At 37.3% G+C, this 20873-nt stretch overlaps 4 protein-coding genes across 5 annotated transcripts in view; all 4 read left to right on the top strand.

Moving 5' to 3' along the window:
* On the top strand, window positions 100–4886 carry LOC104769486 (zinc finger CCCH domain-containing protein 55-like). Of its 2 annotated transcripts, none has more exons than XM_010493705.2 (8): window positions 100–1321; window positions 2567–2746; window positions 3157–3336; window positions 3420–3523; window positions 3607–3849; window positions 3958–4270; window positions 4352–4403; window positions 4498–4886. In XM_010493705.2, the coding sequence occupies exons 1-6, from the start codon at window positions 384–386 to the stop codon at window positions 4242–4244; spliced, it is 1932 nt and encodes a 643-aa protein (XP_010492007.1). In that variant the 5' UTR covers window positions 100–383; the 3' UTR covers window positions 4245–4270; window positions 4352–4403; window positions 4498–4886. The 2 variants fall into 2 exon arrangements, with proteins under 2 accessions (XP_010492007.1, XP_010492006.1); XM_010493704.2 differs by having other exon boundaries at window positions 3955–4270.
* On the top strand, window positions 5642–12072 carry LOC104769485 (TPR repeat-containing thioredoxin TTL1-like). Its single transcript, XM_010493703.2, has 11 exons — window positions 5642–7941; window positions 8047–8286; window positions 8547–8676; window positions 9117–9269; window positions 9379–9584; window positions 9672–9741; window positions 9911–10117; window positions 10356–10585; window positions 10860–10938; window positions 11073–11210; window positions 11401–12072. The coding sequence occupies exons 1-11, from the start codon at window positions 6074–6076 to the stop codon at window positions 11599–11601; spliced, it is 3522 nt and encodes a 1173-aa protein (XP_010492005.1). The 5' UTR covers window positions 5642–6073; the 3' UTR covers window positions 11602–12072.
* On the top strand, window positions 15019–17494 carry LOC104769482 (O-acyltransferase WSD1-like). Its single transcript, XM_010493699.1, has 6 exons — window positions 15019–15394; window positions 15525–16109; window positions 16196–16262; window positions 16402–16514; window positions 16602–16949; window positions 17044–17494. The coding sequence occupies exons 1-6, from the start codon at window positions 15221–15223 to the stop codon at window positions 17197–17199; spliced, it is 1443 nt and encodes a 480-aa protein (XP_010492001.1). The 5' UTR covers window positions 15019–15220; the 3' UTR covers window positions 17200–17494.
* Window positions 18848–20873, top strand: part of LOC104769483 (O-acyltransferase WSD1-like) — a 9031-nt gene continuing 7005 nt past the window's right edge. Inside the window, exons 1-7 of the mRNA XM_010493701.2 lie at window positions 18848–19024; window positions 19272–19850; window positions 19953–20019; window positions 20210–20322; window positions 20415–20432; window positions 20471–20662; window positions 20738–20873. Coding sequence (XP_010492003.1) covers window positions 18851–19024; window positions 19272–19850; window positions 19953–20019; window positions 20210–20322; window positions 20415–20432; window positions 20471–20662; window positions 20738–20873 — 1279 coding nt within the window. The 5' untranslated portion in view covers window positions 18848–18850. The remainder of the gene's footprint in view (window positions 19025–19271; window positions 19851–19952; window positions 20020–20209; window positions 20323–20414; window positions 20433–20470; window positions 20663–20737) is intronic.

Genomic DNA, 20873 nt, shown 5'->3' with positions numbered 1-20873 from the left:
CCATAAGCAAGAGCATCAAAATAAATAAATAAAATATGGGGGAAATAACAGTTTCCTAGAAAGTTGAATTAAAAATAATAAAAGCAGAACCATTTCCCCAAGTGGTCTTTACCAGTAAGGAGAGAGCACCAACTGGAGCGATAAAGATAGGAGTGAGTGAGCGAAGAGACACTGTCTCTCTCTGTGTGTATTAGAGAGTAGATTCAAAACAGAAAGAAATCAAAACAGAACCGAGCAAAGTGGAGGGAGAGGATCTTCTTCCCCTTCCTTATCTCTCTCTCTCTACTTAAAAAAAAATCTCATCTTTCAGAAATCCCTAATCTTTTCAAACCCTAAATCTCGAAAAAAAGGTGAAAGCTTTTGTTTTTTTGAAACCACCCACCATGGATTCCGGTGACCCGACAGCTCTGCTTTTGACGAAAATTCGAAGCTTGGAGCCAGATTACGCTCCTAAGATTATTGGGTATTTGCTTTTACAAGATTTTGGTGAGAGAGACTTGTTGCATCTGGCTCGTGGACCTGAATCTATCTTACAATCTATCATTTTGAAAGTCAAGTCTCAGTTAGGGGTTTACTCTTCTCCTTCTTCTTCTTCTTCTCCTTCTTCTACTACTACTCCGACGTCTCCTTCTCCCTTCTCTCGACCACCCATCAACGGTAGAGTAACCACCACCTCTCAATCTAATGGCTTTATGGATTTCCGTAGACACTCTCCTTCTTCTTCTCCTTCCTCTGTCTCTCCTTGGTCACTCAATGGCAACCACATTTCCCCCAAACACAACCCGATCTCGAAACCTTTGACTTCCTCTCACCAGAGCAACAGCAATGGGGTTTCTTCTACAGATTCTGGTCCTGAAGCTGGTGGTGCTGATTTACTCGATGATCAGCAGCTTAGTGATTACCTCTCGTTTCTTGACGATTCCTGTTCTAAAACTGAGGATGTTACGGATCCTAGGTTCGACGATGGTGAAACACATCTGCACAGGAGGAGTTTCTCGGCAGATGCGTCTTTTGTTGGGTCTGGAGATGATGGATTTGGTGCTGGATGCAAACCGTGTGTTTATTTTAGTCGAGGTTTGTGCAAGAACGGAGACAGCTGCAAGTTTATCCATGGTGGATATCCTGATAACGTTGTTGATGGTAATGGCATTGTCGCTGATTCACCTAGGAAAATGGAAAACTTTGTTAGGCAGCACGAGGAGATGACGAGGTTGAAATTGGCTTATCAGCAACAGAGGTTGGCTTCTCAAATCCTGGGCAGGGCTCCTCAGTCTCCATACGAGAAAAGAATGGACTTTCTTTTGCAACAGCATGCTCAAAGGTAAAATACAATTCAACTAATCTAATTTAGTTTGTGTTACTATAGTCTGAGTTGGTTCTTGATATAGATTGAAGGAATGTACCTACAGATTTTTATCTAATGTCCTTAATCCATGATGTTAATTGTCTGATTCCTTTTGCNTGAGAGAGACTTGTTGCATCTGGCTCGTGGACCTGAATCTATCTTACAATCTATCATTTTGAAAGTCAAGTCTCAGTTAGGGGTTTACTCTTCTCCTTCTTCTTCTTCTTCTCCTTCTTCTACTACTACTCCGACGTCTCCTTCTCCCTTCTCTCGACCACCCATCAACGGTAGAGTAACCACCACCTCTCAATCTAATGGCTTTATGGATTTCCGTAGACACTCTCCTTCTTCTTCTCCTTCCTCTGTCTCTCCTTGGTCACTCAATGGCAACCACATTTCCCCCAAACACAACCCGATCTCGAAACCTTTGACTTCCTCTCACCAGAGCAACAGCAATGGGGTTTCTTCTACAGATTCTGGTCCTGAAGCTGGTGGTGCTGATTTACTCGATGATCAGCAGCTTAGTGATTACCTCTCGTTTCTTGACGATTCCTGTTCTAAAACTGAGGATGTTACGGATCCTAGGTTCGACGATGGTGAAACACATCTGCACAGGAGGAGTTTCTCGGCAGATGCGTCTTTTGTTGGGTCTGGAGATGATGGATTTGGTGCTGGATGCAAACCGTGTGTGTATTTTAGTCGAGGTTTGTGCAAGAACGGAGACAGCTGCAAGTTTATCCATGGTGGTGGATATCCTGATAACGTTGTTGATGGTAATGGCATTGTTGCTGATTCGCCTAGGAAAATGGAGAACTTTGTTAGGCAGCACGAGGAGATGATGAGGTTGAAATTGGCTTATCAGCAACAGAGGTTGGCTTCTCAAATCCTTGGTAGGGCTCCTCAGTCTCCATACGAGAAAAGAATGGATTTTCTCTTGCAACAGCATGCTCAAAGGTAAAATACAACTAATCCCAGTTAGTTTGTTTTATTGTAGTCTGGATTGGTTCTTGATAGAGCTTGAAGGAATGTACCTACAGATTTTTATCTAATGTCCTTAATCCATGATGTAAATTGTCTGATTCGGTTTGCTTTTGTCTTCCTTGTGTTGCATGGTTGTTTTACTAGCTTTAGTTCCGTGGATGCGACTTTGTTTCTTGGACGGGTTTTATGGTTGTGATTTGTTTAGTTTCTTCAAGTATTAATGCTTTCTATTTGACGCAGAGATGGTGGACTACCTTTTGGTGATGAAAGATATTGGAGCAGCAGCCCAGGACGGCTTGAGAGGATGGAGCTAATGGCAATGCAATTTGGTGATCAGTCAAACTCTGTATCTAGACAGATTTACTTGACATTCCCAGCTGACAGCACGTTTAAGGATGAGGACGTTGCAACTTATTTCAGGTATTTTTGGACACCCATCTCTCTCATACATTGCTGGATAAANTGCTTTCTATTTGACGCAGAGATGGTGGACTACCTTTTGGTGATGAAAGATATTGGAGCAGCAGCCCAGGACGGCTTGAGAGGATGGAGCTAATGGCAATGCAATTTGGTGATCAGTCAAACTCTGTATCTAGACAGATTTACTTGACATTCCCAGCTGACAGCACGTTTAAGGATGAGGACGTTGCAACTTATTTCAGGTATTTTTGGACACCCATCTCTCTCAAACATTGCTGGATAAAGATGATGTTGACTGTAGATTTATATGGAAGAATCAACAGATAATAGTATTGATTAATTAGGTGTTACTGGTTAATTGATGTGTTATTTTGAGAAAACAACATTATTGATTCGTTTTGTGTATGAAGCCTTTTTGGAACAGTGCAAGATGTGCGGATCCCTTACCAGCAGAAGCGTATGTTTGGCTTTGTTTCATTTGCACATCCTGAGACTGTGAAAGTTGTACTAGCTAGAGGGAATCCCCATTTCATTTGCGACTCACGTGTTCTTGTCAAACCTTACAAAGAAAAAGGCAAAGTCTTGGACAAGTATGGTTCCTGTTTTTTTTTTCTCTTCAATTGCCCTTCTAGTATTTCTTCTTTGGTTTTAATTGTGAATCAAATGATTACAGGAAGCAGCAGCAACTGCTACAACAGCAGATTGAGCGGGGAAATTACTCCCCATGCTCCAGTCCATCTGGGATTGATCCTAGAGAACAGTCTGATTTCCACCTTGGTTAGTATCCTTGTATATTTATTTGAGAAGACCTGTTTAGATCTCCACCTTGGTTAGTAACTTGTTTCGTTTTTATGTGGTAGGTTCAAAGCTGTTGTATGAGAGACGTGAAATGATGAGAAGGAAAATGGAGCAGACTGATCTCCTGAGGGCTATTGAACTTGAAAGGAGACGTTTCATCAGTTTGCAGCTTCCTGGGTTCAAGAATAGTATAACACCGAATCATCACCGTAGCTTTTCTGTGGGGTCTCCTGGATATTTTTCATCTGCCAGCAACCAAAGCCCTGAGTATCAATCTGAACTCACAGGTGCAGATGTTTTAGAAGGTTGGTGAAATGAACTATGCTATTTTTGAATGTAAAAAGTTTAATATTCTTGCTGATAAACTGTTATTCCAGTCTCATTAATGTTGTTGCTTCGTGTTGTGGCAGTAGTTGATGATACATCTGAGCTGCATCCTTACCCAGTAATCAACCCAATGAGTGTTAACAGTAATTACTCAAACGGTGCAAAAGAAGGGACTAACAAGAGTGAAATACTGGAATCCGACACTGGAAGCACTATCGAGCTTGTTCTACCTAGTAACCTGTTCCCTTCTGCATCATCTACCGATGATCACAAAACCGATGATTCTGCTGAAACTAATGCAAAAGTTGGAATCTCCTCTACTAATGGAAATGACCATGGACCACCAGCCACGGCCAATAATCTTATGCATTAGGCTATTTCACCTCATAAATGCCAAGGGTTAGTTTACTCTCTAATATCTTCCCCATCGGTCTTTCAAGTTATATATATGGCTAACAAAGCCTTTATTTTTGGTTGTAGGTTTTTTTTTTCTTATGGATAAGATGAGGCTACCCAAGTGTATGTAATAAAGGTAAGCTTTCTTTTCAATATTGAACAGCCGAGATTGAGTTCATAGTGTTTAATGTTGATGTCTGTGTGTTATTCTTGGTTTTGGATGTGTGCAGACAAAGTGAACAAGCATACACAAGGAAGTAGGATGATGTATATGTATAGCTAAGTTATATATATATATATATATATGAAGAACAGAAAGAACGTAGGAGAATGATTATATATCGTATGAAGATCGCAAGTTTCCTCAGGTGATACTATAGTACTAACAAACGGATGCGTAAGACATACGTAAAAGATAAATCTATTTTCAGAACTCTTTTTTTTCTTTTTTTTCTGCATTATATCTCTTTTGCTTCTAGTATTGGTTGCTCATGTGGTTTTGGTTCCGGTTTGTGTGGGTAATAAACCACAAGAGTGTCTGATGTATTGAGAAGAGTAGAGAGAGTTCTGTAACAATATATTAAGCCGTTACTTATATATAAGTATTTACGGTTCCTCCTTCTGTGCATCTACATTACAAGTCATAGCTATTGAGAATCCCGTTAACTTTAGACTTTTGTGATGTACAGTACATATACTTCGAACCATGTTTAGCGGTAGACTAGAGTGTTCAGAGTTCTTTTGGGATCTTCATTGCTCAAGTTTCATCGTATAGGCGTTGAATATTTCTTATACACGTTAAAATAGTGATTTTTTGTACTAAAGAAATTGTAAATGCAAATGTGCAATGTAGCCATGCAATTGTTGTAGGTACTCTGCATTATTGAGTTTGGTGGTTACATATGAAAAGGAGATATAAATGTCAAATAAAGTAATTATGTGATACATATCTAGTAGCTAAACATCATTTTCTTTGGCATTGAAATGAATAAAGTTTTGAACTTTTTGATAGATCTACAATCAAAACTTATCTAAATATAAAATTCTCAGTTTTATATTATCATGATTTTGGTTGACTCGACAAAAAAAACACAATGGCTGTCTAGAAAATTTGTTAATCCACCCTAAACCACCTCATATGGCATCAGACTGCCGCCCATGATGCATTTTAGTAGAGCAGCACATATGACGACAAGTAACAAATAAAGTAATTTTATAACAACGGACGAACAAAACTAAAAATAAAAAAAAATTCACCTGAGATAGGAACCATACATTGCAACTTTTGCAACTAGATTGATAAGTGATAACCTAAAGATCAATGGAAACAGATGTCCCGTGGTAACAACAATACTAAAAGATGCTGTATTTGGTTTGAGTTAGGTCTTTGAAAGAACAAATTGGAAGATGAGGAAACTCGAACTTGGGACGGCGACATCAAAGCAATCATTTTTTAATTTTTTTCTTCTAAATAACTTATTTTTTTTTTGTTTTACGCTTTCTTGTGTTCCGGAACAACAACAATGTCCGATGACCCAAATTTTCTTAAAATCAGGCCATAAATTTCAATTTTTTTCTTGATTTCATCGTCTTGTGATCGATCATCCATCTCCAGGGAGAAAGAAAGTTTCAACATTTATCAATTTTGGTTTTTGATTCTATCGTATCTCTTCTTCAATATCCACTTTCCATTCCCGATTTAACGACTTTCTTAGTTTCTATCTCCCTCCCATGTCCCTGACCTGACCCCTCTCTCTTATCTCCTTTTAAAGTTTTTTCCTTTGATTTGAATCGAAAGAGGAAACAATGAGCAAGTTCGGAGACTTGAATCCAGCCTTCTCTGGTGCGGGTCGTAGCAGCAGCAACACCAATAATAATAATAATAACCCTGACGCGAGTTTCAATCCAGCGCCGTTTTCACGCTCTTCTTCTGGTCTCTCTAAGCCCAGATTCTCCAAGGTGAGAAGGCAAGTAAAGTCTCAGAATTTTACGAAGCCCTCGGTGACTTCTGATTCTTTACCAGGTCAGAGTTTCAACCCGTTTCAGTTCCGTGGGGATCCAACTCCTAGTAAGATCGGATTTGGACGGAGCAGTAGCAATGATGGTTTTGTGTTTGGATCATCTACTCATGGTTCTGGTGAAGAGATTGGGACAAGGGTTATGGAGGAAATGGGAAAGCTCAACATTGAAGGTGAAGAAGGAAATGATTATCAGAAGAAGAATGAACATTTGGGTTTTGGTGTGAAGAAGGGAAACAACTCTGTTTTTGCAGCGAGTCAAACTGTGGAAGATGATGAACTTCCAACTCTGTTAAGTAATAAACTGACTTTTGCTTCTTCTTCGAGGAGTACAGGACATGTGATCCAGGAAAGTATGGAGAAGTTGAATATTTCAGAGAGTATGACTGATCAGAAACGAAATAATAACTTCAAATCAAAAGAGTCCATGGATTATGTTGGGGAGAAGATACTATCTGATGAATTGAGTAGAAAGTTAAGTGTTGGAAGTATGAAAACTGATGGGAACCTTTCTGGAGATTCAATTCAGGGGAGTGTGAATGATTTGAACAGTTCATGTCCGATGAACTATAGTTTTGTAGGTACACAGCCAAGTGAGCATCTGAATCCTACAAGTGTTCATGATGTATCCTCTACAACAGTAAACAATCCCAAGTTTAATTTTGTGAGTAATCAAGACAGTAGGGGGACAGGTCTTATGGAATTCAAGACCCCCAATTCGAAAGTAAACCCATTTTCTAGTTTGGACCAGAAATTGGGGTTCAGTGCGAAGAAGGACTATGTTGGTGCCACGAGAGGGAGAAGGAAAGGAGGTAAGCAGCCTGTGAAAGTGCAGCTAAATATTGGACATGAGTTTGCTTTTGCAGAAAGTTCTTTTCCAAATGGAAGCAGTGAAGCTCCTGAGGCTTATTCACCGATGGATGTATCTCCATATGAGGTGACAGAAGATTGTAGAGACTTTGCTGCTGAATCAGATCAGTTTCTGAATTCTGACAAAGGTCATTTCTCGTCTGATATACCACCTACTGCTCCAAATGATGTGTTTGATGCAGAGCTAGTTGCTGCAACTGAACGGATGGAAATTAACGAGGGGGATGAAGTTGATAACTATCAAGCTAAAGTATTTAATACTGGGAAATGTGCTGATCACGAAGACTTTGCTGCAGATTCTATATCTGGAGCTGATACTGAAAGTTTTAAATCGGCAGCGGAAGAGATGGAAACTAGTAGTGAAACTTTTGCTACAGCTTCAGAAAGTGAGGTTACTTCACGATATAAGTCTGACACGCAAGAAAATGATGACCATTCGCCTGGTAATACAGGTGCGGCTAGCTCCAGTTTTACCTTTTCTGCTTCATCGTTTCCGGGAGTGCAGGGGCAACTATCAACTTCAAAACGTATCAATAGGAAGAAAAACCCAATTAAAATTGGGCAGGATCCATATATCTTAATTCCAAATGCAACACTACCATTAAAATCTTCACAACATTCGCCGTTAACTGGTGGGCAGTCACCTTTTTCCAGTGGGAAACCTAGTGATCGGGATCCGCTTACTCGTCTACACAAGCCTTTTAATAATTCTGTGATGGACAAAGCACGAATCGAAAAAGATGTTTCTAATGCAGCACAAGAGGCATGTGAGAAGTGGCGATTAAGGTTGTTTACAAGTCAGCTATTTCCTGAGTATCTAGTTGTTACTGTTGCTTGCTTAGTTTCTGTCTTTATATGTAATTTACCTTTGCTTGAATGACTTTTCTACAGAGGAAACAATGCTTATAAAATTGGAGATCTTTCCAGAGCTGAGGAATCGTACACTCAAGGGATTGATTCAGTGCCTACAATCGAAACTTCTAGAAACTGTCTCAGGGCGTTGATGCTTTGCTACAGCAACCGTGCTGCAACGCGTATGGCCCTTGGAAGAATGAGGGAAGCAATAGCAGATTGTACTATGGCTTCTTCAATAGACTCCAACTTCCTTAAAGTTCAAGTCAGAGCTGGAAAGTAAATATCTACCTTTCGTAAAACTTCTTATATTTTCTAATGAGCCGAGATAAAAATCTTAGTAGTGATTTTTAGTTTTAATACGAGAGCTTGAACTGAGAAATGAATGCTTGTGATATTTTCTCGTTTATGCTCTAAGCTGGAGTTGTCCTGATACCTTGCTAGTTCATGCTCTTCCTCAGCTAGCAGCAATAAGTAATAATATCTTAACATCTTATGATGTCTTATTGGCTGATCTAGGCTTATTTTTTTTTTGGTAGTTGTTACCTTTCACTTGGGGAGATTGAAGATGCATCCAAGTATTTCAAGAAATGCTTGCAGTCCGGAAGTGACATCTGTGTGGACCGTAAAATTATAGTAGAGGCTTCTGAAGGTCTACAAAAGGCACAGGTAGAGTTCTCTCTTCTTTTTGAGGGACACTGTGTTCTTTGTAACTCTTATAGATGATGGATATTGTAGCACAGGATCACAGGACACATGTTGCACAGTTTTTAATATTATTCTCATTGCCTTATTCTGTGTATTGGATCTTGTAGTTTATATTAGTTGGTTTAGGAATTAGACTGAACCGTACTAATTGTACGGCTGATGTAATTTTTTGAGATGTGGGACGACAAGTTTACTTAATGCTATGCTGTTTTAGTTATTGCTTGCTATTTGATAGAGATTGACAATCTTGTCAGTCGTTATGTGCAGAATATGATATAGTTCCAGAAAATAAGTTAAAATTTTCTCCATATTTTGAAGAATGATAATCACAAGTTCTTCTTTTTGACCAATTAATAGTGCCTGTCTCTTTTCTAATATATTATATTGTCTGTGTCTTGCAGAGAGTTTCCGAATGCATGCATGAAGCTGGCCGCCGTTTGCAACTTAGAACATCAACTGATGTTGAGAAGGCTTTGGAAATACTGGAAGAATCTCTTTTGATAAGTTCATACTCTGAAAAGTTACTCACCATGAAGGGAGAGGCACTCTTAATGGTATGAAAGTGTTAATTTTTAAGCCTCCTGATTACTCTGAGGAGGAAATCAAAAAGTTCTTACTGAAGTAGATCAATAAACCAGTTTATTTTGTTTTATTTGATGACAGCTGGAGAAGTATGAAGCAGCAATAAAGCTTAGTGAGGAGACAGTTGATTTGGCTGGAAAGAATTGTCGTCCAGATTCTTATGACACTCACATGGACATAAATTTTAGAATTTGGCAGTGTCAACTCATGCTTAAATCATATTTCCATATGGGAAAGCTTGAGGAAGCGATTGCTTCTCTAGACAAGCACGAGCTACTATTTAAAAGGTGATTTTTAAATATACAAATTTTACGTTTATTTTTGTCAGATGAGCCAAATCTGACAGGTCTTTTTTGTCTGTCACTCTGATAAAGAGACGGAAACAAAACTCTTGAATACTCCATTCCATTGGCTGGTACTATACGTGAGTTGTTGCGCCTTAAGGTATTGCCTTCTTCTGCGACATCTATTGCTCTGAACCTACACTTCCTTTTCAGAATCCACCTATACTTGTAATTCTAAAGGAATTAAAAAATAGGAAAAAGCGGAGTACATATTAGTTGTGCTATCTACTCATTTTTGGTGCCGTTTTGATATTCCTACCAAATCACAGTCGGCAGGGAATGAAGCCTTTCAGTCTGGACGACACACTGAAGCAGTTGAACATTACACAGCAGCCCTAGCTTGCAATGTGGAATCACGTCCGTTTACAGCTGTGTGTTTCTGTAATCGTGCTGCTGCATATAAGGCTCTTGGTCAATTTTCCGACGCTATTGCAGACTGCAGCCTTGCTATTGCTCTTGACCAAAATTACTCAAAGGTTTCGATCCTAACATATATCAGTATTTGGTTTCTGCTAACCACGGAATGTAGTTTCTGTTTACGTTTCAAATGCATAATCTACAACATTTTGCCTATGTTCCCATGTGTGTATGGCTTTATACTTACAGAAAGTTTTGGCATTGATTCTCTTATGAATTAAGGCTACTTTTCTGTCTGATTGGCTGAAAAAATTACTCTTAAGTGTCACTTAATTCGTTAAACGTCTTTATTCTCAGGCTATTTCTAGACGGGCAACGTTGTTCGAGATGATTAGGGATTATGGACAGGCAGCAAATGATATGGAGAAATATGTTAATATTCTAACCAAGCAAATGGAAGAGAAGACCTCTGGAATTCATGACAGATTCACAAGCATGGCCAATGACATAAGACAAGCTCGCGTACGACTTTCTGAACTGGAAGAGAAATCAAGGAGAGAAAATTCTTTGGATATGTACCTCGTCTTGTAAGTAACTATCCTGCTAAGTTAATTTTATTTCACTAATGGCTGCATTATGATCTCTAGTTCTTATATGAGTTGAAACGTTGCATTTTTCCCCGCCAAGCATGCCAAATTATCATTTCCTTTAGAAAGATCTTGGTTTAACTGCACAAATCTGTTGTTCCTTTGTCATTCTGCTTTTACGGGTGAATGGATGACTACGAGGAAGAACCTTGTAGCACAGATGTGATAATTGTGTCAAAACTTGCTAATCAGAATGGAACCTACTTTGTGGCAGGGGTGTTGTACCATCATGCTCAGCTTCAGATATCAGAAAGGCGTATAGGAAGGCCGCACTCAAACATCATCCGGACAAGGTATTTCATATGCTGAAACTGTCAACTTTGCATGCTTGTGGATTCTGCTCAAAATCGATTAATGCAGAAAGCAAAGAGCTGCGGAAGATATTAAGTTCATAAAATGACCTTGATCTTGTTTTCATTATTTGAAGGCTGGTCAGTCTTTGACAAGAAACGAGACTAAAGATGAGAGGTTATGGAAGGAGATAGGAGAAGAAGTGCGCAGAGATACCGATAAATTGTTTAAAATGATTGGGGAAGCATATGCTGTGCTTTCAGACCCTGCAAAGGTAATATCTGAACCGATAACATCCTCAGCTCTGTTTTTATTTTCCATGAGAACATAGTTTTCAGTGGCCAAGGAAGATGGTTAAAGTTTTCCAATGATAATATGACATTTGTTTTCTCTTCTAAAGGTTCTGTGCACCCCTAGAGTTTCCTATAATTATATCTAGTTTTAATGTTGTGGTGCTTTTGCAGCGTTCTCAATATGATCTTGAAGAAGAGATGCATACTATGCAAAAGAGACGTGATGGAAGCAGCACATCTGGAGCCGACACAGATGTTAATTATACTTTCAACGGCAGTAGAAGAAACTGGAGAGAAGGATGGAGTTCACGTAGAGACCCATCAGCTCCGAGGTGGTCTGATCAAACCCGATCAAACAGATACCCATTGTAACACTATAATCACCTCGAAGATATCTATTACCAAAATTTCTCAGCAGCAAAAGTTGAGTCCTCCTGCAAATACTCAGACCGGTAAGGCGCTTGATAGTAATATCAGATGGTCAGATTAACACAAGAAGCACAAAATTTACGCAAGTGATTGAGAAGAAGGAGAGTTCTCTCTGTTGTATACTCGTTTTGTTCGTGAGGTAGAGAGACATCTCCATTGCTCTCCACGTGAAGAAACATTGTACAGGGTCACAGGGAACGTAAAGTGAGTGATCGAAGCAGACATACTATAAAGATTTTTTTGTTTGTTTATCTTCTTTGGGGTCAAGACTCGAAGTGGTCTCCCTCGTTTGCAGTTCCTGTTTGTTTTAACCCTTTTGATTTGTAGTGGATTATCTCACTCAATTCATTGATTTCTGCAAAAAGTCATTTAGATTTGATTTTGCATTCAATACAAATATATATTGTTCGACTGTTTGTAGAAAGATTATGATTTATTTATTTATGCAGGTCCAGAGTGAATTGCATTGAATCTTATACTATATTTCTATCGTCTCCAAATAGTAGAAGATATATCCTTCATGAGACTACAACATTAGGATATATCTGTTCAGTTTGAAAATGCATTTCCTAAAATCATCAAGTTGCACATTCATTAACCTACATCGAAATGAATATACATTATATATCTCATAGTTATATGTAAAATATATTTACGAAAATTGTTTTGGGTCCTTTTAGACACAACCTTTTTTTTTGTGTGTAGAGATATGGCAGACCCTACGCAAATGCACATTTTACATATGTCCAGAAACATTACACCGAGTTTGCTTATTGTGGCATCATTTGCTGCTTTTGTATTATTGCCCTGACCACTTTATTGCCCACTGATAGTGGTAGAGGAAGAAGAGACAGATAGTGCTCGTTCTTACTATTCATTTTGAGTCTCACTGTATTCCTTTTTGTTTTGTTTTTTAGCTGTATGTATTTGATGTATAGGTTCTGATACCAACTCATCTTAGTCAGAATAAAATTTTTCAAACCGGTGTCCTTGTCCTCAACCAATTTCATTAATTAGTACGTATTTTCCAATTTGTAGGTGGTCTACCAAAAAAAGAAAAAGCTTGCCGGTTGATGATGATGACGCCGCAAAATGAAATAATTATACTGTCTCTCTCAGTCTCTCACATATCTCAGCTACATTGTTGGCATTTTAAGACTCGCAGAATATGAATTATCTTAAAAATTGACATGCAGCACCATATTTAGTGAAAGACATAAGCCGCCATGCAGTTGATAATTAAAATTTTATAATAAGATTAATTTGTGTTGGTGATGATAAGGAAATAGAGAAATGTGAGAAATATACTCTCTTTTTTTTTTTTTGTTGAATTTCAAATTTTCTAACCAAAACATAAAATGATGTTAAACTTGATTGGGACAAATCAACAAAGTGACCGCTTCGTGATATGTCACGACTACTGAGGTTGGATCAATCCAGAGTTTTAAAGCCTCGCATCTCTTTGATTAATTAATCTGTTTCACAAAATGCTTTACACTTGCACACCTCTCGTTTAGACGATACCGTGATACGTTTCTCACATTTTCTTTCGTTTTAAAAATTAAATCATTACTAAAATTTTTTGATATACATCTAATGGTCTAAAGACCGATCTACAAAAAAGAACATCTAGAGAGATAATACTAAGAGGGGGTTATTGGTTCTATGATTTTAATGGATTTGGAAATCCAGACAAAAATCATGTGTTATTCAATCATTGATTTTAAAATACTTATCAAAATGATGTGTTATTGGTTCCATGATTTACAAATACTTGTTAAAATCCCATGTTATTCATTCAATGATTTGTTTTTGGATTTCAAAATCCACATTTTGTTTTAAATGAATTTGAATGGATTTGAAAGTGTAAAATAGAAGGATTCAAATCCAAGGATAAAACATGTTATTTCAAAATCCATGTATTTTGATTTCTAGAATTTACAATTCCTTATGGATTTATAAATTACCTCTCCAATAACACAAATCTATAGAAATATGACAAAGAAAAAAAAAAAATAGCCATAAACAAAATCGTGGAGATGTATATATTTGGCCAATCTCCAATCCAAATAGGAATTCAGTTAATATACTTATTTGGATAACGACTTGGTCGTGTAATACATATATATACTAATCTTTTGGAATTATCAAAAGATACAAAACCTAGCAAATACGTTCATCTTTTAACCTCTCTAGTCGCCACCTGCATCACCGAAGATCCGATCTCCCGGCTGAAAAAGATGGGGTTCACGTCATCGAGGAGGCATCCAGAGGCGTGCAGTTTGCGAGACGACGAATGCCCGTGGGAATTATTGGGCTCCGTGGTTGAGGAGGACAAAGAGACAGATCAGCTGATACAACCGATTTTGGAAGGTGCTGTAGAACGGGCGAGGAAGGAGCTCCACGCTTTATTCCCATCTAAATTGGGAGACTCATCATCATCGACTGATCTTCCAAAAGAAGGATACACAGAGAAGGAAGACGATGAATTAATTGCACGGTTTAGCCAGTTCATGAAAGGAGGTGCATGCAAAGAATTATATACGTCTTTTGAAGATTGTTTTGAGAAAACTGATAACATCTATAAGTGTCCTGCTAAATACATGCCATTGCTGATCAAGTGCGTGGACGCTCACTCCGAATACTATTAGCCCATTATTGCGGTGGCAGAATCTGCTGTGGAACAGTTCGCCAAGGAGGTCAGAGCCTTAGAACCCGCTCCGACAAAGCAACCAGAGAGATTGAATACTACCAGCCCATTATTGCGCTTTAGGAATATGATGTTGAACAGTTCGCAAGGAAGAAGCAAGCCAAGGGATAACTGAGAGGAGTTTTGGTACATTTTTCTTTGTTTATAGGAATAATCAGTGTTGGATTTTCGGAATAAATTGTTCCTTCGTTTTTAGATTCCTACTTTATAATATTGGTCGGATTTCTTCTTTAGATATGATTCGAGAGATACTCTGTAAAATATTTTTTTAAGAAAATTATTTTGGGTGCTTTAGAAACACAACCTTTTTTGTGTGTGTAGATATATGGCAGACCCTACGCAAATGCATGCACATTTTACATATGTCCAGAACATTACACTGAATTTGCTTATAATTGTGGCATGGTATCAATTCCTGCTTTTTGTTTTTGTATTATTGCCCACTTTGTTTCCCACTGAGAGTTGGTAGAGGAAGAAGAAGTGACAGATAATTCATCATCAATAATTAGAAAACTTTAATAAAAAAAAATTGAAAAATTGTTTTTCTAAAACTTAAATTTTTTTTTTTTTAAAAAGAATAAGAAAAGTCTCAAACTGATCAGTATATAATTTGAAACCAAACTATAAGATTTTGTTTTCTGACACCACAATGTTTCTCTTTGCTTGTCTTTTATTCAAGAGCCACACATGTAGTGCAATATTCTTTCTATCGTGAGGACACATGCTAGTATATTTTAGTGCCGACCACTTGTAAGTTTTATTTTTCTATTAATGGCCACATAAATTTACGTTATAAATGGCATTGGAACATGAGAGAAGAAGTCTACATCCATCTATAAGAGGAAACGGGGAATGACGAATGAGGAAGAGGAGCCCCTCAGTCCGATGGCGCGTATATTCCAATCGCCGGGAATAGACTATTGTGCCGTCACCATCATGGGTTTCAAAACAAAGATTAATCCCGACGTCGTTCTTGATGCCTTAAGGCATAATGTCTACAACCATTCTCGTTTCTCCAGCAAACTGGTACCCACTTAAACATATCTACACACGTTCTTATACGTACTGGTTATGTGTTCTTATATATTTAGTGTACTTAAACCCTATACGTGGGATTTCAAATAGTGTTCGGTCTTTATTTTTCTGAACTTCACAGTCTGATAATGGTGCAAAATGGATCGAGACGGAAGTCAATGTAGAAGACCATGTAGTTGTACCTTACATAGATCCGAAAGAGATAGGTGAAGATGGAGAAAGCTTCGTCGATGATTATATATCACATCTCACGATGATTCCTCTTGATAGATCAAGACCTTTGTGGGATATTCACATCCTTAAGGTCAAAACCACAGATGCTGAAGCAGTCGGTGTAATAAGATCTCACCATTCGTTGGGAGATGGAATGTCCCTATGTTCTCTCTTACGCGCATGTACGCATAAGACATCAGACCCGAGCACGTCTTCTACTGCTGTTCCTCCCGTGAAACGGCGAGGCGAGGTGTTGCATAGCCTTAGGAAGAAAGGCTGGTTCTTAATAACGATATTCACCATTGGTTCTACAATGACATTGATTTGGAATACAATCGTGGATATGTTTCTGCTTTTTGCGACTATATTGTTTTTGAAGGATACAAAAACACCTCTAAAAGGCGGCGAGAATGCCATGAGTAATCCAAAGAGATTTTATCACCGAATTATCTCCTTGGATGACATTAAACTTATAAAAGACGCTATGAACATGGTACATTATGGTTTGTGTTCATGACTAATTAACTTGAGGGTTTCGTTTTTTTCCTTCTAATAAATAATTGCTTTCTCTTGTGCTAGACTATCAACGATGCCCTACTGGGAATTACACAAGCCTCTCTTTCTCACTATGTAAACGGACACTATGGTAAATATTACCATTACCCTATACGTTACGTGTAATCAATTAACTTACCGCGGTTAATATCCTAATCCTAAGAATTAATTATATGCATGTTCGATCTATATAATGTTTTACACTAATATCATGTTTCTTGGTAAACAAGTCAAGAAGAATACAGAGGATGGAGCATTGACATCACATACGAACAATCTTCCAGATGGAATGCGATTTCGTGTAGCTTGTACAGTAAATCTAAGGTCAGATATCGGGTTCAAGGTTAGAGACAATAGAGCTCAGTTTTATATCTAAACTCTTTTCTGTCAACAAACAATATAATATGTATATACCTTTTTTTGTATAAAGCCTTTGGCAGATATGATGGTGAAAGATTCAAAATGCAAATGGGGAAACTACTTCAGTTTTATATTTTTGCCGTTCTCCATCAGTTTACAAAAAGATCCATTGGTTTATCTAAAAAAATCCCAAGCTACAATGGCTCGAAAAAAACACTCTTATCACGCGAATCTAGTGTATTTTATCATCAAAATCGTTCTAAAAGTGTTTGGGGCGAAGGTAGCAGCAGAATTATTCGATCGACCGGTGAGGAACACAACGACATGTGTTTCAAACGTCATTGGCCCCATGGAAGAAATCAGTTTCCGTGGCCATCCTATCGCTTACATCGCTCCAAGCTCTTACGGACACTCACATGTACGTAATCTTTTTTGCTCAATCAAATGAATGGTTTTTTTTTTTTTTTTAATAATTTCTTTCCCACACAAATGTCTTTGTGTTTGATATATAGGCATTGTTGGTGCATTTCATAAGTTATGCTGAGAAAATGATAATCTCGATGGCTGTTGATTCTACTGTCATACATGATCCTCACAAGATCTGTGATGAAATGGAAAAATCAATGAAAGCAATGAAAACTGTGCTCTGGGAAAGAGGGTTACTCTAAGCCGCTTGAGCCTTACCCACTCTAAGCTGCATGATGATGCTTTAAATCCTTTTGTACTATCTACAGATATTGCAGTCAATATTGGAGACTTGAAGTCAATAATATCAGGGTCGGTCCTAGATGTCGAGGAAAATAGTTATAGTCAAATGTTTTAGAATTTTTAAATTTTCATTTCATAACCTAATAGTTTGTAGTAGCTAGTCAGTAGTGTATTAGTGTTGTTGTTGTAATATGGCCCGAGTTCAAATGCATGTAATGCATAGATCATATGATCAAGCCATCGCTTTGTTTTTTAGATTTGTTTTTACTAAAAGTTTCTTTTTGAATTACCTTGACCAAATCTAACTAAAAAAAAAAATTCCTAGTTCGAAAAATCAAATTTATTCCAAGTTCGAAAATGACCAAATATCCGACAAGAAAGAAAAAAAAAAGACCAAATATAACTATAAATAAATGAAAGCATAATGTCAAACCAAATTCGAAAAAGAAAAATCAAACTTGAAGTCTGAGGTCAAAAGGATATGACTTTCTCTTGTCAAGTTTCAGTTTTTTCTAACCAACATAAATGATTTTAAACTTAATTATATTGGTTGGCGGACCAACCAAAACAAGAAACAACCGCTTAATATATAAACCAACCGGATCGTTAATCTACTATTTCGAGTAGTTGGGTCAATCCAGATTTTAAATCACTCTCTTTTATTATTATAGTTTGTTTTCTTTTCTTTTTTACAAGACGCTGTGTTTTGTTTTTCAACACATCCTTTTTAGGTTGATTAAGATTCTTACAATATATAGATAATCGTTAGATGGTAGCTACTTATTATATTGACAGAGAATTGGATGATAAAAAAGAGATGTGATCTTATGGACACGTGCTTTGATTCCACATTGATCATTTGTTTTCCCCTCCTTCAATTTCAGACGTTACAAAAGTAGTTTGTCTAATTAGTTTTTTTTTAACTCATGTTTTCATTAACGACAAATGATGCTCATTTAAAAATCCACGCGTAATGGTCTAATGGAAGCTTTTTTCTTCTCCTAATATATAAATAGTTTATATCGTATGAATTGAGTTCTATTAAGCTAAACTAGGTATGAGTTTAGTGGTCGTTTCGTTGCAATAATATATATCACTATCCAGATCCAGTTCCATGTATTACATATGATGGTTTGAAAAAGAAAAAAAAGTAAGCTAGATAAACACATAAGTAATGCATCATTTGTCAGAACAAAAAAAATTCCTTTGTTTTTTTTTTGGTTTTAAGAATTTTTTTTTTTTTTTCTCTAGACTCCAAATTTAAACTGGGACAAATGTGAACCTACACAACCACTAAAGCCGTACTTATATTAAACTCCGAAACGATGTCTGAAATGACTAAAAAAAATATAACAGGTTAGTGAACGACAAATAATATTTTGTTTTCCGACGCCACAATATTTTTTTCTTTCTATTATTGTTAATAGAAGCTAATCGAAAATATCAACGTCACAATAAATGTAATTTTACTGTCGTGAGAAAACAATACTAAAACGTTTCCACACCACTTGTATTTTTGTGTGTTCGTTGAACCACTTACAAACTTAACGTCACTATAAATATTGGAACATGATAGAAGAAATAAGCAGTCTAATTAAGAGGAGAGGTAGAATGACGAATCAGGAGGAGGAGCCGGTCAGCCCGATGGCGCGTGTATTCCAGTCACCGAGGATTGACTTATGTGCAGTCACCATTGTGGGTTTCGAAACAAAGATTAATCCCGACGTTGTTCTTGATGCTTTGAAGCAAAATGTCTCCAAGCATCCTCGTTTCTCTAGCATATTGGTACACTTACACATGTTCTTATACAGTATAAATAGTTGTTTTCCATAACCGATTTAAAATTTACTTTCTATATATAGAATTAATTAGTTAATATATATTGATCATTATACGTGCCTTTAGTTTATTTTTAAAAAATATATGTATGTTTATTAAAAATTTGTGTTTTCTTTGTAAATATAAGAATTGTACTAATATTCTATTTGGGAATTGACATAGTGTTTGGCTTCCATTTGTCTTAACTTCACAGTCTGAAAATGGTGCAAAATGGATCGAGACCGAAGTCAATGTAGAAGATCATGTAATCGTACCATACATAGATCCGGAAGAGATAGGTGGAGATGGACAAAGCTTTGTCGATGATTATATGTCACGTCTCACAATGATCCCTCTTGATAGATCAAGACCCTTGTGGGACATTCACATCCTCAACGTCAAAACCTATGATGCTGAAGCAGTCAGTTTTATAAGATCTCACCATTCGTTGGGAGATGGGATGTCCTTGGTTTCCCTCATTCTCGCATGTACCCACAAAACATCAGACCCAGACATGTTTTCAAACGCTATTCCTACCATGAAACGGCGACCAAAACACAACCTACAAACAAAGGGCTGGTTCTTAAGGTCGATAATCACCATTGGTTCTACAATGAGACTGATTTGGAACACAATTGTAGATATGGTGCTGCTTTTGGCGACTGTGTTGTGTTTGAAGGATACAAAAACGCCACTAAAAGCAGATGTGAACACCAGGAACAATCCAAAGAGATTTTATCACCGAATTATCTCTTTAGATGACATCAAACATATCAAGAACGCTATGGACATGGTACGTTTGTCAATTTGTCATATAATGTCCATGATTAATTATTGACTTGAGGTTTTCTTTTGTTTTTTATGGATCTTTGGTTTCTCTTGCGTGTGCTGTTAGACTATCAACGATGTTCTATTCGGAATGTCACAAGCCTCTTTTTCTCGCTATTTGAACCGACGATATGGTAAACACTAAATTTAATATATATGCTGTATTGTCAATACTTTGTATTTTAAACAGAGTTGGTAAAAAATAAACTTAGGATATATAGTCAGTAACCCGAATTAAGTTAATTAAAACAATGAAAAGAATAATACACGTTGGTTCTATATCTAATATTTTTCACACGTGTATTTTGTTTCTTGACAAACAAGACAAAAGGAATGAGGAGAATGGAGCGTTGACATCGTATCCGAACAATCTTCCAGATGGTATACGATTTCGTGTAGCTTGTACAGTAAATCTAAGGTCAGACATCGGATTCAAGGTTAGAGACATACTCCTCAAATTATAATCCTAATCTCTTAGTTAAACGTGGATAAACAACGTATAAATTGTCTCTTTTTTTTGGGTGTAAAGCCCTTGGCAGATATGATGGTGAAGGATTCAAAATGCAGATGGGGTAACTACTNATGGTGAAGGATTCAAAATGCAGATGGGGAAACTACTTCAGCTTTATTTTTTTGCCGTTCTCCATCGGTTTACAAACAGATCCTTTGGTTCATTTAAGAAAATGCAAATCCATGATGGCTCGAAAGAAGCACTCTTATCACGCGGCTCTAGTGTATTTTATCATCAAAATTGTCCTAAAAGTGTTTGGCGCGAAGGTAATAAATAAAATTGAGATTTGTTAGCATATTTATGGACATAATTATATAACCAACACTCTCTTGTCACTATAGGTAGCAGCAGAGTTATTTGATCGACCGGTGCGGAACCTAACGACATGCGTTTCAAACGTCATTGGCCCCATGGAAGAAATCAGTTTCCTTGGCCATCCTATTGCTTACATCGCTCCAAGCTCTTACGGACACGCAC

This window comes from Camelina sativa, chromosome 20 (assembly GCF_000633955.1).
Source record: "Camelina sativa cultivar DH55 chromosome 20, Cs, whole genome shotgun sequence".
NCBI classification, from domain to species: Eukaryota; Viridiplantae; Streptophyta; class Magnoliopsida; order Brassicales; family Brassicaceae; genus Camelina; species Camelina sativa.
This window is presented reverse-complemented; position numbering and strand designations above follow the sequence as displayed.

Coding starts and splice junctions, on each gene's coding strand:
- LOC104769486 (XM_010493704.2), top strand. CDS start 384: ATGGATTCCGGTGACCCGACAGCTCTGCTTTTGACGAAAATTCGAAGC. Junction 1,322..2,566: donor TTGCAACAGCATGCTCAAAG/GTAAAATACAAT, acceptor TATTTGACGCAG/AGATGGTGGACTACCTTTTG. Junction 3,850..3,954: donor AGGTGCAGATGTTTTAGAAG/GTTGGTGAAATG, acceptor GTGTTGTGGCAG/TAGTTGATGATACATCTGAG.
- LOC104769485 (XM_010493703.2), top strand. CDS start 6,074: ATGAGCAAGTTCGGAGACTTGAATCCAGCCTTCTCTGGTGCGGGTCGT. Junction 7,942..8,046: donor TGTGAGAAGTGGCGATTAAG/GTTGTTTACAAG, acceptor ACTTTTCTACAG/AGGAAACAATGCTTATAAAA. Junction 9,270..9,378: donor AGGGAGAGGCACTCTTAATG/GTATGAAAGTGT, acceptor ATTTGATGACAG/CTGGAGAAGTATGAAGCAGC.
- LOC104769482 (XM_010493699.1), top strand. CDS start 15,221: ATGACGAATGAGGAAGAGGAGCCCCTCAGTCCGATGGCGCGTATATTC. Junction 15,395..15,524: donor CTCGTTTCTCCAGCAAACTG/GTACCCACTTAA, acceptor TGAACTTCACAG/TCTGATAATGGTGCAAAATG. Junction 16,950..17,043: donor GCTCTTACGGACACTCACAT/GTACGTAATCTT, acceptor TTTGATATATAG/GCATTGTTGGTGCATTTCAT.